This window comes from Gorilla gorilla, chromosome X (assembly GCF_029281585.2).
Source record: "Gorilla gorilla gorilla isolate KB3781 chromosome X, NHGRI_mGorGor1-v2.1_pri, whole genome shotgun sequence".
Taxonomy (NCBI): Eukaryota; Metazoa; Chordata; class Mammalia; order Primates; family Hominidae; genus Gorilla; species Gorilla gorilla.
The window spans coordinates 83,269,293-83,287,396 of NC_073247.2; the positions used below are offsets into that span (position 1 = coordinate 83,269,293).

Sequence of the window (18,104 nt, forward strand, 5' to 3'; positions counted from 1 at the left end):
TGAGCACTCAGGCGTAGGATGATCATATTCATTAGCAGGAGGTACAAAAGACAACAGTGGAAAAGACAGTGCCTAAGTAACAGCTTTGATCTGGATACTTGTTAAAGGCTGGGCACAGTGGCTCATGCCTGTAATCCCAGCACTTTGGGAAGCCAAGGTAGGAGGAACACTTGAGACCAGGAGTTTGAGACCAGCCTAGGCAACATAGCGAGACCCTGTCTCTACAAAAAGTAAATAAATAAAAATTAGCTGGGTGTGGTGGCGAGTGCTTGTAGTTCTAGTTAGGAGGCTGAGGCAGGAGGATCGCTTGAGCCCAGGACTTCAAGGCTGTAGTGAGCCATGATCATACCATTGCACTACAGCCTAGGCAACATAGTGAGACTCTGTCTCCAAAGAAAAAGAAAAAAAGATGAGAACAGAATGATCAAGTGTTATATGTGGCAACAGGGAAGGAAAATTAAGAAAAATCCTGTTTGGGGATATTTTGTGGATTAATGGCAATGGCCGAGGAAAAGTATGGGAGTAGATGGTAGAAAAAATACAGATAGGTTGGCATGAGATGGAAAAGGAAATTGTTATTTGGATTCAGATTCTAAACTACAAACCTTGCTGCTGTTGACCCTAGGCAGTTATAAGAGGCATTTGAGGAGAGGCGTATAGGCCAGATACCTGTGTAGATGTGTGAGAGTTACTAGTTTGGGAAGATCAAGCCAAAGATCAAGTTAAATCTGTCAAGCTTAACTCTTGATGACCCAGAATCTGTCTCTTTTTACAGCTATCCAGCTGAGTGAAAGTGGAAGTGACTCTGATGTGGGATCTGGTGGAATAAGACCCAAACAACCCCGCATGCTTCAGGAGAACACAAGGATGGACATGGAAAATGAAGAAAGCATGATGTCCTATGAGGGAGACGGTGGGGAGGCTTCCCATGGTTTGGAGGATAGCAACATCAGGTAATCGGCAGCAACATGCTACAGGGCTGTGGCATCAGTGCCCAGCTATGATGTTGAGGGGCCCAACATCAGATTACTTTTCATCCATCAAACATTTCCTGGGCACCTACTAGGGCCAGGCACCTGTGCTAGGCCCTGGGGATACACAGAGGAGCAAAACATATCCTGCCCTTGAGGAGCCCACAGCCTAGTGGAAAAGACTGACACAAACAAATTATTACAAATACAATGTGATAAGTGCTATAGCGTAAGTAAGACAAAGTGCCAAGGCACCACTGAGAAGGGAGTGTCTCAGTCTGCTTGGAGTTATCAGGGAAAGTTTCACAGACAAGGGAACATTTGAATTGGGCCTTAAAAGATTAATAGGAGTTTACTAAGTAGGTACTATGGCAGGGGTGGGGAGAACTTTATAGGTGGAACAATGTGTTCAAAGACACAGAAGTAGAACACAAAGTATGTTCCAGAGCAAATGGAAGTTGTTGGGGAGTTGAGGCTCCAGAAGTGTAGCAAGGGGGATTATATTGTGAAGGACTTTAAAAGGCATGCTAAGACCTTTGGACCTTAACCTGCAGGTAATAGGAGTCATCAGTTTAAGGAAAAGGAAGTAACATCAAGTTTGTATAACTTAGAACAATGTGGGACAGATGATGAGGATATCAACAGGGACTTGTCAGGAGTGGGGAAAATAAAGGGACATAAAGAGGTAAGGAGGTTAGATGAATAATGAATGGAGATGTCTGGTAGAGGAAAGAGGAAGAATACATATTAGATGGGGCAGGAAAGGAGGAAAAAATGGATTTGGATTTGGCTTTGGACAAGTTAAATTTAATGTATCTATGATACATCTAACCAGCAAGCAGATAATATGCAATAACATTGTAAACAAATTAAAATTTTTTACTTCAGCAAATATTTATCGTAAGTACAAAAACAACTAAGATATGGTCCCTTCCTTCAAGGAGATCAGTCTAGTAGGAAACCTAAAACAGGTAAAACAGGCAAAACAGGCAATCATAGTGTAATATGAAAAGTGCTATGCTAGGCAACCGCAGGGTTTTTCTAGGACTTGGGTAGAGGTGGGGAGGGAGGAGAGCTGGCTAGAGAAGGAAATTGAGCCTAATATGAATAGGAATTAGCTAAATGAATAAGAAAGCAATGGGCATTCCAGAGACTAGGAAGAGCCTATATGAAGACACAGGCATGAAACACTTTACAGGCATGAAACGCTTTCAGAGAACACACGTAGCTCAGTGTGACTGGAGATTTTTTGATTGATCCATGTAAGATCTATAATTCATGTGATAGAAATGACTTAAAGAGGTAGGTAAATACCAAATCATGAAGGGCCTGAAAGTTCTGGGCAGTCATTGAATGAGAATAGTATGACCAGATTTACATTTTAGAAAGATTGTCCTGTGCCCCAAAAGAAAAATGGGCAAAGGCATGAACTAATTTACAAAAGAAATGTAAATGGCCAATATATCATATGAAAAAATAACTTCCAGCTGGGCGCGGTGGCTCATGCCTATAATCCCAGCACTCTGGGAGGCCGAGGCAGGCAGATCACAAGGTCAAGAGATCTAGACCATCCTGGCCAACATGGTGAAACCCTGTCTCTACTAAAAATACAAAAATTAGCTGGGCCTGGTCACACCTGTAGTCCCAGCTACTCAGGAGGCTGAGGCAGGAGAATCGCTTGAACCCAGGAGGCAGAGGTTGCAGTGAGCCGAGATCGTGCCACTGTACTCCGTCCAGCCTGGCGACAGAGCAAGACTCAGTCTCAAAATGATAATAATAATAATAACAACAACAATAGTAACTCCCCTAATAAAGAAACGCAGTAAAACCATGAAGTGCAATTTTTTTACCTATCATATTGGTGATTAAAGTGAATGATAATGCCTAGTGTTTGGAAAGGCTGTGAGGAAAAAGACATTCTCAAACTACTGGTGGTAATGTCGATTGATAAAAATGGGGTGGTTTGGAGAGAGGCTTATTTATTTATCATCATAAATAAAAACATTTAAAAACATGCATCCCCTTTGGCCCAAAAAATGCACATCTAGGAAATTATTTTATGGGAATAATTAACACACCATCAAGATGTTTGTGTAAGGATGTTTTATGACAGCATTGTTTCTAATAGTGGAATAATTGGAGACAGCTTAAATGTCCTAGTGAGAGACTGTTAAGTCATGTTACAGCCATGTGTGGAATACCATGTAGCTATTAAAATTATGCTATAGACGTTATGTTTATTGACATGGAAAGATGTTCATTATAATCATTAGTGAAGAGGGCAGATTTCCTGGAGAGTATGTAGAGTATCCCAATTTTGTAAATTAAAAAAAATGTTTAAGCATCTAAAGTTCACAAAAAATTTTGGAAGGTAATATACCAAAAGATTATCTCTGGATGATGGAGTTATTGATTTTTTAAAAATTTTTTCTGGTGTATATTCTAATTTTTTTAACCAGTGAACGTGCATTACTTGTGTGATTTTTTTTTTTCAAGTAAAATTAAGAATAAACAAACAAACAAAAAAATAAAGAGCACTCTGGCAGAAGTGTGAAGAAGTAATTGGAGGAGAGCAAGACTGGCGGCATGACGACTTATTTCAGTAGTGCAGGCCAGAGATAACAAAGGACTAAGTCAAGGCAGGCAGAGTAGGGATGGAAGGGAGGGGATAGAGACAAGATATATTGAAGAGAGAATCTTCAGGACTATTGACTAATTGGATACTGTAAGTGGTAGATGAAACCATGAGGCTGTCAGAGCATTTATGGTCATGTAAGATGGCAGTGTGTTGTTCAGGTGTAAGGGAGTTTCTTCCATTCAGGTTCTTGTGTATATGACGTTGGCAAGTTGATGTTTTTGAACAGGGTCATTTTTCTCTCAGGGACATGTAGAATAGTCCAGAACCAGTCACTTTAGTGTCCAGGGGAGGTGAGATGGGCTGATCCTTTGGTGGCACTGAGAATGGGAATGGTCAGGTAGAGGATGGTGTCCGAGCTTGAGAGATGACATGTTTCTCTTCTCAGTTATGGGAGCTATGAGGAGCCTGATCCCAAGTCGAACACCCAAGACACAAGCTTCAGCAGCATCGGTGGGTATGAGGTATCAGAGGAGGAAGAAGATGAGGAGGAGGAAGAGCAGCGCTCTGGGCCGAGCGTACTAAGCCAGGTCCACCTGTCAGAGGACGAGGAGGACAGTGAGGATTTCCACTCCATTGCTGGGGACAGTGACTTGGACTCTGATGAATGAGGCTTCCTTTGGGCCTCCTTGGTCAGCCTTCCCTGTTCTCCAGCCTAGGTGGTTCACCTTTCCCCAATTTGTTCATATTTGTACAGTATCTGATCCTGAAATCATGAAATTAACTAACACCTGAGCCTTTTTAAAAGTAGTAAGTAAATGATAATAAATCACCTCTCCTAATCTTCCTGGGGCAATGTCACCCTTTGATTTAAAACAAAGCAACCCCCTTTCCCCTACCACTACGAAAAAGAGCAAGCTCATTTTTCCGTGTCCTCCTTTATTTAACTCCATTTATTGCTTTTGGTATAATTTTTCCCTGGGGAAGGAGGGGAAATTATGAAAGAACTAGTAACTTTATGTCCTCTTGATGTATTAGGAAATTTCCGGCCGGGCGTGGTGGCTCACACCTGTAATCTCAGCACTCTGGGAGGCCGAGGCGGGCAGATCACCTGAGGTCAGAAGTTTCAGACCAGCTTGGCCAACCTCATCTCTACTAAAATACAAAAATACAAAATTAGCCAGGTGTGGTGGCGTATGCCTGTTAATCCTAGCTACTCGGGAGGCTGAGGCAGGAGAATTACTTGAACCCGGGAGGCAGAGGTTGCAGTGAGTGGAGGTCACGCCACTGCACTCCAGCCTGGGCGAAAGAGTGAGATTCAGTCTCAAAAACAAACAAACAAAAAAAAATTTCCAAGCATGGTATCATCTCACTTTTCTAATTTACAGGCTGGAGCAGATGAGAGCCCTCCTGCTGGGACAGAGAATTGGGTTCTAGTGGACTCTGTGCTACACTTAAACCTGTGAGACAAACCGCCCATTATTTTATTATTTAATTATGCAATGCCTAGTTCCTAAATGGATTGGAGGCAAATTACCGTAAATTTTGAAACAGCCTATATGTCAGAAATGATAATGTTGCCACCTAAATGTTTTCTGTCCCCCCCACCCTCCCCAGGGGAAATGGTAGGAAAATGGTAAGTTTCTTAGGGCAAAGACTGTGTCTTCTGTTTCTTTTCATGCTTAGGATATGGTTCTGTGCATAGTAGGTACTCAGTAAATGTTCCTAGAATCATAAAATCCTCAACAGATATGTTACTGAGCATCTGCTTTTCATGATAAGCACTCTATCAGATCCTTGGGATGCAAAGGTAAATAAGACAAATCCCTTTTACCCAAAGAGCTCACCATCAAGTTGGGGGAGGGAAAGTGGAATTCAAAACATGTTAATAAATCATCATAGTACTGTGAGATAAGTGCAATTAAGAAGCTAGTTATAAAGTATAGGGGAAATAGAGGAGTAATCATGTCTGAAAAGTCAGGGAAGTCTTCCTAGAGGTAATTTTTAAGCTGATTGTTTTAGAATTAGTAGAAGCTTGCCAGATGGAAAAGTCCAGGCAAAGTGTAACATGAATGGGAAAGGCCACAGTCTAGAAATGGCAGAGTGTGTTCCTAGTTTGTTTGTTTGTTTGTTTGTACCTGCCTTGTTCCAGGAAGGATTTAATGTGGTTTATATTCCAGTCCTTTAATGCTGGAAGGGCTGAGATGAGACTGAAAGATGGGCAGGAAGTATATCATCACAAGCTTTGTGTTTGATGTTAATGTGTTTGATTTTTATATTATGGGAAATAAGCTCTTAGAGGAGTGATATAATCAGGTTTGTGTTTTAGAAATCTGTGTAATGAATGAATGAAGAAAGAAATTGAAGAATCATGTAACATATGTGATCCCATTTTTGTAAAAGAACCATGTGTGTTTATTTATATGTGTTTATATATATACTTGTGTATGCAAAGGTAAAAGTCTGAAAGGATATATGCTAACTGTTCACAATGATAACCCCCCAGGAATGGGATTGGAGGGGAGGGGGTTTCTGTGTTTGTTATGTATGCTGGGTGGGATATTGTGCTTTTATTTCTGTATTGTTTGAATTTTTTTACAGTATGTATTATTTTTGTAATAAAAATTTTAAAAAATTCCAGCAGTAGTGTGGAGAATGGTTTGGATGGATCTAGTTCAAGTAAGAGAGAATGGAGCCCAAACTGGTGCTATGGCATTGGGATGGGGAGGAGGGGGATGGATTTCAGAGATCTTTAGGGAGTAGGACTTGGCATTTGGGGGTAGAGAAGGAGGAATGGAAGGTGGCTTCCAGAATTTTGGTTGGGGTGATTGGGTGAGTACATGGTATTCATTGGTTCATTTCAACATTTATCATGCCACCTATTTTTGTTTTGTTTTTTTAGATGGAGTCTCCCTCTGTTGCCCAGGCTGGAGTGCAGTGGTGTGATCTCGGCTCACTGCAACCTCCACCTCCCGGGTTCAAGCGATTTTCCTGCTTCAGCCTCCTGAGTAACTGGGATTACAGGCACGCATCACCACACCAGGCTGATTTTTGTAGGCTGGAGTGCAGTGGTACGATCTCAGCTCACTGCAACATCCGCCTCCCGGGTTCAAGCGATTCTTGTGCCTCAGCCTCCTCAGTAGCTAGGATTACAGGCGCCTGCCATCATGCCCAGCTAATTTTTGTATTTTTAGTAGAGACGGAGTTTCGCCATGTTGGCCAGGCTGGTTTCAAACTCCTGACCTCAGAGGATCCGCCCGCCTTGGCCTCTCAAAGTGCTGGGATTACAGGCGTGAGCCACCGCGCCCAGCCGAGACGGGGCTTTACCATGTTGGCCAGGCTGGTCTTGAACTCTTGACCTCAAGCAATCCACCTACCTTGTCCTCCCAAAGTGCTGGGATTACAGGCATGAGCCACTGTGCCTGGCCAAGCCACTTGTTTTTATAAGCAGCCTGCCAGATGCTGATAGAGAAGTAAGATATAGTCCCTGATTGCAAGGAACTTCAGGTCTAGAATGAGAGGGAGATATGTAAATAAACAAGTTTAATAAAAAGTGATCATTGCAATAAATATTTACAAGAATCCGTGGTGAGAGGAAAAAGTTCTTGACTCTTTACGAAGTAGGAACAAGAATGCTTCACAGAGGAGACCCTTAAAAAAAACCATGAAGAGCGGAAAGGAATTTACCAGATATTCATAGGGGTGGGATGGGAGGGCATTCTTTTTTTTTTTTTTTTTATAATTTATTGATGATTCTTGGGTGTTTCTCGGAGAGGGGGATGTGGCAGGGTCATAGGATAATAATGGAGAGAAGGTGGGCAGATAAACACGTGAACAAAGGTCTCTGGTTTTCCTAGGCAGAGGTCCCTGCGGCCTTCTGCAGTGTTTGTGTCCCTGGGTACTTGAGATTAGGGAGTGGTGATGACTCTTAAGGAGCATGCTGCCTTCAAGCATCTGTTTAACAAAGCACATCTTGCACCGCCCTTAATCCATTTAACCCTGAGTGGACACAGCACATGTTTCAGAGAGCACGGGGTTGGGGGTAAGGTTATAGATTAACAGCATCCCAAGGCAGAAGAATTTTTCTTAGTACAGAACAAAATGGAGTCTCCTATGTCTACTTCTTTCTACACAGACACAGTAACAATCTGATCTCTCTCTTTTCCCCACATTTCCCCCTTCTCTTTTCAACAAAACCACCATTGTCATCATGGCCCATTCTCGATGGTCGCTGTCTCTTCGGAGCTGTTGGGTACGCCTGCAGAAAGGCTGTCACTTCACACTTGGAAGATTGCACAGCGGCCAGGCAGAGGCGCTCCTCACTTCCCAGACAGGGTGGCCGGGCAGAGGCGCAATGGGAGGGCATTCTAAGCAGAGGGAACAGAATGCTTAGGAGCATGAAGCAACATGTTCATAGAAATACATATAGGGAACCTATGTAGTATAGTGATCACAAGCTCAGGATCAAATGCTCATTTTAAAGCAATCACTCTGGCAGCAGTATGAAAATAGAGTGGAGAACGGGTGGTGCCAGATAAGAGACGCTGGAGACCTAAACTGTGACTGGGGCATTGACAGCAGGGATGGAATGAGTGGTATATCTTAGTGACTGACTGGATAATAGAAGATACGGGAGTGGAACCTAGGTTTCTGATTTGGGTGACTGGATAAATGGTGATGCCATTTACTGAATTTCATGGTGCGTCCGTGTGAAGAGACCACCAAACAGGCTTTGTGTGAGCAACATGGTTGTTTATTTCACCTGGGTGCAGGTGGGCTGAGTCCGAAAAGAGTCAGCAAAGGGAGATAGGGGTGGGGCCGTTTTATAGCATTTGGGAAGGTAATGGAAAATTACAGTCAAAGGGGGTTCTCTGGTGGGCAGGGGTGGATCTCACAAAGTACATTCTCAAGGGTGGGGAGAATTACAAAGAACCTTCTTAAGGGTAGGGGAGATTACAAAGTACATTGATCAGTTAGGGTGGGGCAGGAACAAATCACAATGGTGGAATGTCATCAGTTAAGGCTGTTTTTACTTCTTTTGTGGATCTTCAGTTACTTCAGGCCATCTGGATGTATACATGCAAGTCACAGGGGATGCGATGGCCTGGCCTGGGCTCAGAGGCCTGACGTTCCTGCCTTCTTATATTAATAAGACAAATAAAATAGTGTTGAAGTGTTGGGGCGGCGAAAGTTTTTGGGGGGTGGTATGGAGAGAGAATGGGCGATGTTTCTCAGGGCTGCTTCAAGCGGGATTAGGGGTGGCGTGGGAACCTAGAGTGGGAGAGATTAAGCTGAAGGGAGGTCTTGTGGTAAGGGGTGATATTGTGGGGATGTTAGAGGAAACATTTGTCATATAGAATGATTGGTGATGGCCTGAATACGGTTTTGGATGAATTGAAAAACTAAATGGAATAAGAGAAGGAGAAAAACAGGTATAAAAGGACCAAGAATTGGGAGGACCTAGGACATCTAATTAGAGAGTGCCTAAGGAGATTCAGCATAGTCCTGCCAGCAAAGATTATTTATTTACTTCAAGAGTTTAGAGTGGCAGTTTGGGGATAGCACCAGGAGATATCAGCTGTGATGGCTTGGAGAAACAGTGTAAACCGGTAGTGTAAACAAGAGCAGGGCATGTATGAATAGTTGAGAACGGTGAATAGGAGTATGACTAACAGATGATGAAATTTGGGCTTGACTGAAGTAATGGGGGCTGTCTGTGAAGCCTTGTGGCAGTACAGCCCAGGTAATTTGCTGAGCCTAATGGGTGTCAGGGTCAGTCTAAGTGAAGGTAAAGAGAGGCTGGGATGAAGGGTGCAAAGGAATAGTAAAGAAAGCATGTTTGAGATCCAGAACAGAATAATGGGTAGTAAAGGGAGGTATTGAGGATAGGAGAGTATATGGGTTTGGCACCACGGGGTGGATAGGCAAAACAATTTGGTTGATAAGGCGCAGATTCTGAACTAACTTGTAAGCCTTGTCTGGTTTTAGGACAGGTAAAATGGGGGAATGGTAAGGAGAGTTTATAGGTTTTAGAAGCCCATGCTGTAGCAGGCGAGTGATAACAGGCTTTAATCCTTTTAAAGTATGCTGTGGGATGGGATATTGGCGTTGAGCGGGGTAAGGGTGATTAGGTTTTAATGGGATGGTAATGGGCATGTGATCAGTTGCCAGGGAAGGAGTAGAGATGTTCCATACTTCTGGGTTAAGGTGGGGGGATATGAGAGGAAGACGTGAAGGAGGCTTTGGGTTGGGGAGAAGGGCGGCAATGAGATGCGGCTGTAGTCCAGGAATAGTCAGGGAAGCAGATAATTTAGTTAAAGTGTCTCAGCCTAATAAGGGAACTGGGCAGGTAGGGATAACTAAAAAGGAGTGCTTAAAAGAGTATTGTCTAAGTTGGCACCAGAGTTGGGGAGTTTTAAGAGGTTTAGAAGCCTGGCCGTCAATACCCACAACAGTTATGGAGGCAAGGGAAACAGGCCCTTGAAAAGCAGGTAATGTGGAGTGGGTAGCCTCCGCATTGATTAAGAAGGGGACGGGCTTACCTTCCACTGTGAGAGTTACCGGAAGCTTGGCGTCCGTGATGGTCTAGGGGGCTTCCGAGGCGATCGGGCACTGTCAGTCTTCAGCCGCTAAGCCAAGAAGATCTGGGAAGGAGTCAGAGAGCCTTGGGCCAGAGTTCCAGGGGCTCTGGGAGTGGCTGCCAGGTGAGTTGAACAGTCCGATTTTCAGTGGGGTCCCACAGAGATGGGACGCGGCTTAAGAGGAATCCTGGGCTGCGGGCATTTCTTGGCCCAGTGGCCAGATTTCCGACACGTGTAGCAAGCTCCTGGGGGAGGAGGTTCTGGAGGAACACCTGGCTGCTGCGGTTGAGGCGTTTGGAAGTTCTTGTGTGCTGGAGATGTGGCTGGGGTTTGTCTCACAGTGGAGGCAAGGAATTGCAACTTTTTTCTGTTATTGTACACCTTGAAGGCGAGGTTAATTAAATGCTGTTGTGGGGTTTGAGGGCTGGAATTTAATTTTTGGAGTTTTATTTAATGTCGGGAGCAGATTGGGTAATAAAATGTATATTGAGAATAAGATGGCCTTTTGACCTTTTAGGGTCTAGGGCTGTAAAGCGTCTCAGGGTTGCTGCCGAACGAGCCATGAACTGGGTTTTTATATTTGATGAAAAAGAGCCTAAACGCTATCTGATTTGGGATAAAGTAAAACGAGCATTAACCTTGACTATGCCTTTGGCTCCAGCCACCTTTTTAAGAGTAAATTGCTGGGCAGGTGGGGGAGGGCTAGTCACAGAACGAAACTGTAAGCCAGACCAGGTGTGAGGAGGGGAGGCGATAAAAAGATTACAGGGTGGAGGAGCGGAGCCTGAGGAAGAATTGGGACCTAGCTTGGGCTGGCAAGGAGGGGAGAGGTCAGATGGGTCTGTAGAAAAGGAAGATTAGAAAGACTCAGCGACGCTTGGGGTTGGGACTGAGGTGAGGTACAGGCGGGAGGGAAAGAAGGAAGATTTGGGACGAGTTGCACTGGGCACAGAGACTAGGAAGGGACTGATGTGTAAAAGAATGCCTGGACTTCAGGCACCTCAGACCATTTGCCCATTTTACGACAAGAATTATTTAGATCTTGTAGGATGGAAAAATTGAAAGTGCCATTTTCCGGCTATTTGGAACCACTGTCGAGCTTGTATTGGAGTCAGGCGGCATTGCAGAAGAAAATAAGGCATTTAGGTTTTAGGTCAGGTGAGAGTTGAAGAGGTTTTAAGTTTTTGAGAACACAGGCTAAGGGAGAAGAAGGAGGAATGGAAGGTGGAAGCTTACCCATAGTGAAGGAGGCAAGCCCAGAAAAAGTAGAGACACGGAGAAGGGGTGGGGGGTTCTTGCCCTCCAGAAAAGCAGAGAAGGGGTTGGGGCATGGAAATAAGGGATTGGGGCACAGAGATAAGAGGTCAGGGTGAGGAAATAAGGGATTGGGGCACAGAGATAAGAGGTTGGGGTGCGGAAATAAGCAATTGGGGGTTTCTTGCCCCCTAGGAAAGCGGGACTTGCCGCTAAGGGTGAAGGAGAAGGGGTTGAGGGATACTTGCCCCTGCCCCAGGAAAGCGGGACTTGCCGCTAAGGATGAAGGAGAAGGGGTGGAGGGGTACTTGCCCCTGCCCCAGGAAAGCACAGAAGGGGTAGAGACAAGGAGAGAAGGGGTTGGGGTACTTGACCTTTCCCCAGAAAAGCAGAGAAGGGGTAGAGACAAGGAGAGAAGGGGTTGGGGTACTTGCCCCTTCCCCAGAAAAGCAGAGAAGGGGTAGAGACAAGGAGAGAAGGGGTTGGGGTACTTGCCCCTTCCCCAGAAAAGCGGGACTTGCCGCTAAGGGTTAAGGACCAAGGCAGGCGTCCCTGCGTGGTCTGACACCCTTGAAACGTGGGTGTATAATCAGAGAGGTGTCCCTGCAATGATTAAACAGCCACGGAAGGCTGCCTTCCCAGTCCGTGACCGGTGCCGGAGTTTTGGGTCCACGGATAAAACGTGTCTCTTTTGTCTCTACCAGAAAATGAAAGGAATTGAAATTAAGAGAAGGGAGAGATTGAAGTGTAGCGCCAAGATTGAAAGGAGAAAGTGGTTGAGGGATAGTGAGGGAAGTTGGAGAAGAGAGTAAAAAGAGGCTGCTTACCGGATTTGAAATTGGTGAGATGTTTCTTGGGCTGGTCGGTCTGAGGACCTGAGGTCGTAGGTGGATCTTTCTCACGGAGCAAAGAGCAGGAGGACGGGGGATTGATCTCCCAAGGGAGGTCCCCCGATCTGAGTCACGGCACCAAATTTCATACGCGTCCGTGTGAAGAGACCACCAAACAGGCTTTGTGTGAGCGACATGGCTGTTTATTTCACCTGGGTGCAAGGCGAGATGAGTCCGAAAAGAGTCAGCGAAGGGAGATAGGGGCGGGGCCATTTTATAGGATTTGGGAAGGTAATGGAAAATTAAGTCAAAGGGGGTTGTTCTCTGGTGGGCAGGGGTGGATCTCACAAAGTACATTCTCAAGGGTGGGGAGAATTACAAAGAACCTTCCTAAGGGTGGGGGAGACTACAAAGTACCTTCTCAAGGGTGGGGGAGATTACAAAGTACATTGATCAGTTAGGGTGGGGCAGGAACAAATCACAATGGTGGAATGTCATCAGTTAAGGCTGTTTTTACTTCTTTTGTGGATCTTCAGTTACTTCAGGCCATCTGGATGTATACATGCAAGTCACAGGGGATGCGATGGCCTGGCCTGGGCTCAGAGGCCTGACACTGAACAGGTTGAGAGTGGAAGGTAGGGGAAACAGCTAAGCTTAGTTTTGAAGCATGTAAGTTTGAAGTATGGTATGTATAAAGTTTAGGATTTGTACAATTCTGGAAGTAGGTGAGATCACCCAGGAAGCATGTGTAGAGTCAGAGTATGGAGGATAGACTCCTGGTGAAGACCAGTATTTAGGGGTGGTCAGAAATAGAAAACCTGAAGAATAATATTTCTCAAACCAAGGAAGGGATTTAAGGAAGAGAAAAAGACAGCATATTTATCACAGAAAAGTAAAGTTAGACGCAAGAAGGAGCATTTGGATTTGGCAACTAGGATGGTGACCTGAGCAATCAAAAGCAGTTTTTACAGAGTAGTGAGATTGTAATCTCACCAGCAGTGGGGCAGGGAACAAATGGGAGGTGAGGAAGTGATTACAGAGATAATAGACTACTCTTTCAAGAAGCTAGGGAGATGGACAGTCTTAAAATGGAAGATAAATAAGTATACCTATGTAGGCTTAGGGAAAGAAAGCAAGAGAGGATAATTGTTAGAAGGACCTGTGAAAACAGGAGAGGATGTTAGCTAACATAGGTAGAGATATTGCCTTAAGAGGAGAGATCTCTTCTCCTGAGATAAAGAAAAGAATGGATGTAGTTATATATTATTGTGTAGATAGGGAGATGGGAAATTGAGTTCATGCTTCATAGCTTCAGCTTCCTCTGTGAAACTAAGATCATCCTGTGACAAAAGTGAAAATGGGAATGAGAGCTGGAATACTATCCTACTATAAGGGATAATGAGAAACTGGAAACAAGCTAAATGTCCAGTAGCAGAGAGGTTGAATTACGGTATATCCATTCAGTGAAAAAGTATGCAGCTGTTAAAGGAAAATTGGCTGGGCGCAGTGGCTCACGCCTGTAATCCCAGCACTTTGGGAGGCCGATGTGGGTGGATCACTTGAGGTCAGGAGTTTGAGACCAGCCTGACCAACATGGTGAAACCCCATCTCCACTACCAAAAAAAAAAGGCATGGCGGCATGTGCCTGTAATCCCAGCTACCCGGGAGGCTGAGGCAGGAGAATTGCTTGAACCTGGGAGGCAGAGGTTGCAGTGAGCCAAGATTGTGTCATTGCACTCCAGCCTGGGCAACAAGAGTGGAACTCGGTCTCAAAAAAAGGAAAATCTATATGTGCTAGTGTGAAAAGATATTCTTGAAAAAACTGGTAGGGTTTGATTTCATTTGTTTGGAGAGCAAAGGGGAATAAATCCATGTTTGTATACCCACAGAAAAGATTGGGCAAGATGCACTTCAGACTGTTAACACCTCTAAGAGTGAGGTGGAATTGGGAGTGGGGGTTCATTTTTTTCACTTCAAACCTTTCTAAATAAGTCTAGGCAGGCCTGGCACAGTGGCTCATGCCTATAATCACAGCACTTTGTGGGGCTGAGGCAGCTTCATCACCTGAGGTCAGGATTTCTAGACCAGTCTGGCCAACATGGCGAAACCCCATGTCTACTAAAAATACAAAAATCAGCTGGGTGTAGTAGCACGTACCTATAAGTCCCAGTTACTCAGGAGACTGAGACAGGAGAACTGCTTGAACCTGGAAGGCGGAGGTTGCAGTGAGCCAGGATCGTGCCACTGCTCTCCAGCCTGGGGTGACAGAGCAAGACTCCATCTCAAAAAAAATAAGTCTAAGCATTTTTGTTTTTAATCTTATAGTCACTGATGAAAATGGGAGCTGGAGCTGACTAGGGATCCATGAAAGGATTACTGGATGCTTAATGTACAAGCAAGGTTGAAGACTTAATTTAAAATGGTACCAACTTATTATGGTGTGATTTTTTCCCTTTATTTTATTTTTATTTTTATTTTTTTGAGACAGAGACTTGCTCTGTTGCCCAGGCTGGAGTGCAGTGACGTGATCTCGGCTCACTGCAACCTCCGCCTCCTGGGTTCAAGTGATTCTCCTGCCTCAGCCTCCTGAGTAGCTGGGATTACAGACACATGCCACCACGCCTAGCTAATTTTTTTGTATTTTTAGTAGAAATGGGGTTTCACCGTGTTAGCCGGGATGGTCCTGATCTCCTGACCTTGTGATCCGCTCACCTCGGCCTTCCAAAGTGCTGGGATTACAGGCATGAGCCACCGCGCCTGGCCTGTTTTTCCTTTAAAGGTACTTAGCAACACAACTGGTCAGGGTGTAGAAGCACAGATAGTAAAGCAGTCTGGGGTGAAGACCTGGTTATAAGGAATAGATTGGTGAATTTCATTTCATTTCAGTAACGCTTTCTTGACTACTTTATACCAAGCACTGTGCTAGGTGCTGTGAATACCGCTCACAGTCTAGTGTTAGACAAGTCCATGCAAGAGTGTGATAAGTGAAATGATAAAATACCTACGGTGTACTTTGAAGGTACAGAGTAACCCCAACTCTGGATCTAAGGGAAACCTTTCCAGAGATTACTAGCTTGAATTAGGCAAAGAAAGCAATGGGGGTAGGGAATGGATATCATTCCAGGCAGAAAAAATAGCATGTGCAAGGAGCATGTGACTAAAAAATTAGAAATGGTTAGAGCATGGTGCACATGGAAGGGCTGGGAAGAACTGAAACTGAGGAATTAGCCAGTGTCCAGATCTGGAGAGCTCTGTACGCTTTGCTAAAGAATTTGAACTTTATCCTAAAGGCAGTGGGGATCTGTTGAAGGACTGGGATCATTTCAACAGCAATTCAGAATGTGGATGGTAGAAGAGCAGGACTGGAAATGGTTATGGCAGTCATTAGGTGAGACACGAATCAGCTGTAAGGCCGGAACAGTGGTCAGAGATTTGAGAGAATTTAGGAGGTAGAATCTATATAAGATTTGATGACTGATTAGATGTGGATTAGTCAGTCAATATTCATTAAGTCTAATGGATACCAGGCATTATTCTAGATCAGGAGTGTCCAATCTTTTGGCTTCCCTGGGCCACATTGAAAGAATTGTCTTGGCCCACACATAAAATACACTAACGATAGCTGACGAGCTTTTTAAAAAAAAGTCCACATAAATGTAAATTTTTTTTTTTTTTCCAGAGCTAGCTGAGGTTTTATTTTGGACCAAAAAAAAAAAAAAAAAAGGCAGTTGAATTGTTTCGTAGCTGGAGGCATGGGCAAAGGGGGGTCCCCAGGCAGTAAACTCCCCCGCGGGTGGGCTGAGGGCTAGGGCTGAGCCTCAGGTGGGTCTCCCATTCCCTGTGCTCCCTTGCACAGCGGCCTCCCTCCTGGGCTCTATGGAAGCCGCAGGAGGGGCAGGCTGGGAGGGGCTGCCGCAGCTGTTCACTTGGGCGGGACATCAGAGGACTCAGACACCAGCTTCCCATCGCGGGTCTCGATCTTCTTCACAACCATGGCCCTGGTGGAGCTGGTGCGGCTGAAGAAGCTGGAGCCCGTGCCAGAGCCAAAGCTGGAGCCCAGGCCATAGCTGAGGCAGGGGCTTGTGAGGCCCCCATAGGTCAAGCTCAGACCACCTGCATAGCCACTGGTGGTCTTCATATGGATACTCATGTTCTGCATCCCAGACTCCAGCCGGTTCTCCTCGCCCTCCAGCAGCTTCCTGTAGGTGGCGATCTCGATGTCCAGGGCCAGCTTGACGTTCATCAGCTCCGGGTACTCAGGCAGCTGCCACGCCAGGTCCTGTTTGGCCTGCTGCAGGGCTGCCTCCAGCTCGGACAGCTTGGTGTTGGCATCCTTAACAGCCAGCTCCCCAGGCTGCTTGGCATCTGTGATGGCGGCCTCCAGGGAAGCCCTCTGGCCTTTGAGACCGTCAATCTCAGCCTGGAACCGGCTGATGTTCCAGTTCGTCTCAGAGTTCTCAGTCTTTGTACACCACAGGTCAAACCCGTGCTTCTCAGCCAGCGTCTGCAGCTCCTCATACTTGATCTGGTACATGCTTTCACCTCAGCCTGGCTGTGGTTGGCAATCTTCTCGTAATGCGCCTTGACCTCAGCGATGTCCAGGGAGTGGCTTTTGTCCATGGACAGCACCACAGATGTGTCCGAGATCTGGGACTGCAGCTCCCAGATCTCCTCTTCATACAGCTGCCTGAGGAAGTTGATCTCGTCAGTCAGCCCTTCCAGGCGAGACTCCAGCTCTACTTTGTTCATGTAAGCTTCATCCACATCCTTCTTGATGAGGACAAATTCATTCTCCATCTCTGTACGCTTATTGAGCTCATCCTCATACTTGTTCTTGAAGTCCTCCACCAGCCCCTGCATGTTGCCAAGCTCTGCTTCCAGCTTCAGCTTCTCCTGGCCCAGAGTCTCCAGCTGCCACCTAAGGTTGTTGATGTAGCTCTTCAACATGTTGTCCATGTTGCTCCAAGCCATCTTCTGCTGCTGCAGGAGGCTCCGCTTGGTCTCCAGCATCTTGTTCTGCTGCTCTAGGAACTGTACCTTGTCTATGAAGGAGGCAAACTTGTTGTCGAAGGTCTTGATCTGCTCCTTCTCCTGGGTGTGCACGGCCTGGATATTGGGGTCCACCACCAGGTTAAGGGGGCTCAGCAGGCTCTGGTTGACCATGACGGCGGTGATGCCTCCATGCCGCTGGCCCCACCATAGCCTCCGCCCAGGCCACCCTGGAAGCTGCTGCTGCCCACTTGGGAGAAGCTCAAGGAGCTGATGCAGGCACCGGGCCCACTCATGTAGGAGTGGCTGCTGAAGCCCCAGGGGCCAGAGGTGGACACCTTGTAGGACTTCTGGGTCACCCTGATGGACATGGTGGAGGCAGAAGTGGAAGCAGGTGGGCTGAACCAGGCGGAGATCCCAGAAGGAGCAGAGAACTTGCTTCTTGGTCCTCATAATGTTTTAAGAAAGTTTATGAATTTGCATTGAGCCGCATTCAAAGCCATCCTGGGCCGCATGTGGCCTGTGGGCCACAGGCTGGACAAGCTTGTTCTAGATACAGCAATGAATAAAACAGCCCCTTCCCTCAAAGAGCTTAGAATTTAGTGAAGGAAGGAGACAATAACAAATAAGAGTGAGAAGCAGTATTCAGAAAATAAAAATGATGTGAGAGGGTGTGGGTGAGGGTGCTAGTTTTTTGTTTTGTTTTGTTTTGTTTTTTTGAGACAGTCTCACTCTGTCACCCAGGCTGAGTGCAGTGGCCCTATCACAGCTTGCTGCAGCCTCAATCTCCTAGGCTTACGTGATCCTCCCACCTCAGCCTCCTGAGAAGCTGGGACTACAGTCACTTGCCACCACACTCGGCTAATTATTTTTTGTATTTTTTGTAGAGACAGAGTCTTGCTAT

General features: G+C 45.7%; 1 protein-coding gene and 1 pseudogene across 7 annotated transcripts in view; one reads left to right on the forward strand and one right to left on the reverse strand.

The window, feature by feature from the left end:
* Positions 1-7,147, forward strand: part of TAF1 (TATA-box binding protein associated factor 1) — a 98,343-nt gene extending 91,196 nt beyond the window's left edge. For 4 of the 7 annotated variants that reach the window (XM_019019543.2, XM_055376163.2, XM_055376164.2 and 1 more), the window contains 2 exons: positions 776-953; positions 3,995-6,186. In XM_019019543.2, coding sequence (XP_018875088.2) covers positions 776-953; positions 3,995-4,217 — 401 coding nt within the window. In that variant the 3' untranslated portion in view covers positions 4,218-6,186. Of the gene's footprint in view, positions 1-775; positions 954-3,994; positions 6,187-6,448 lie in introns of those variants that run through there. The other 3 variants (XM_055376167.2, XM_055376166.2, XM_063703062.1) reach the window with 1 other exon arrangement.
* Positions 7,148-16,133: 8,986 nt separating this feature from the next.
* On the reverse strand, positions 16,134-17,586 carry LOC115932185 (keratin, type II cytoskeletal 8-like; annotated as a pseudogene).
* Positions 17,587-18,104: the final 518 nt, after the last annotated feature.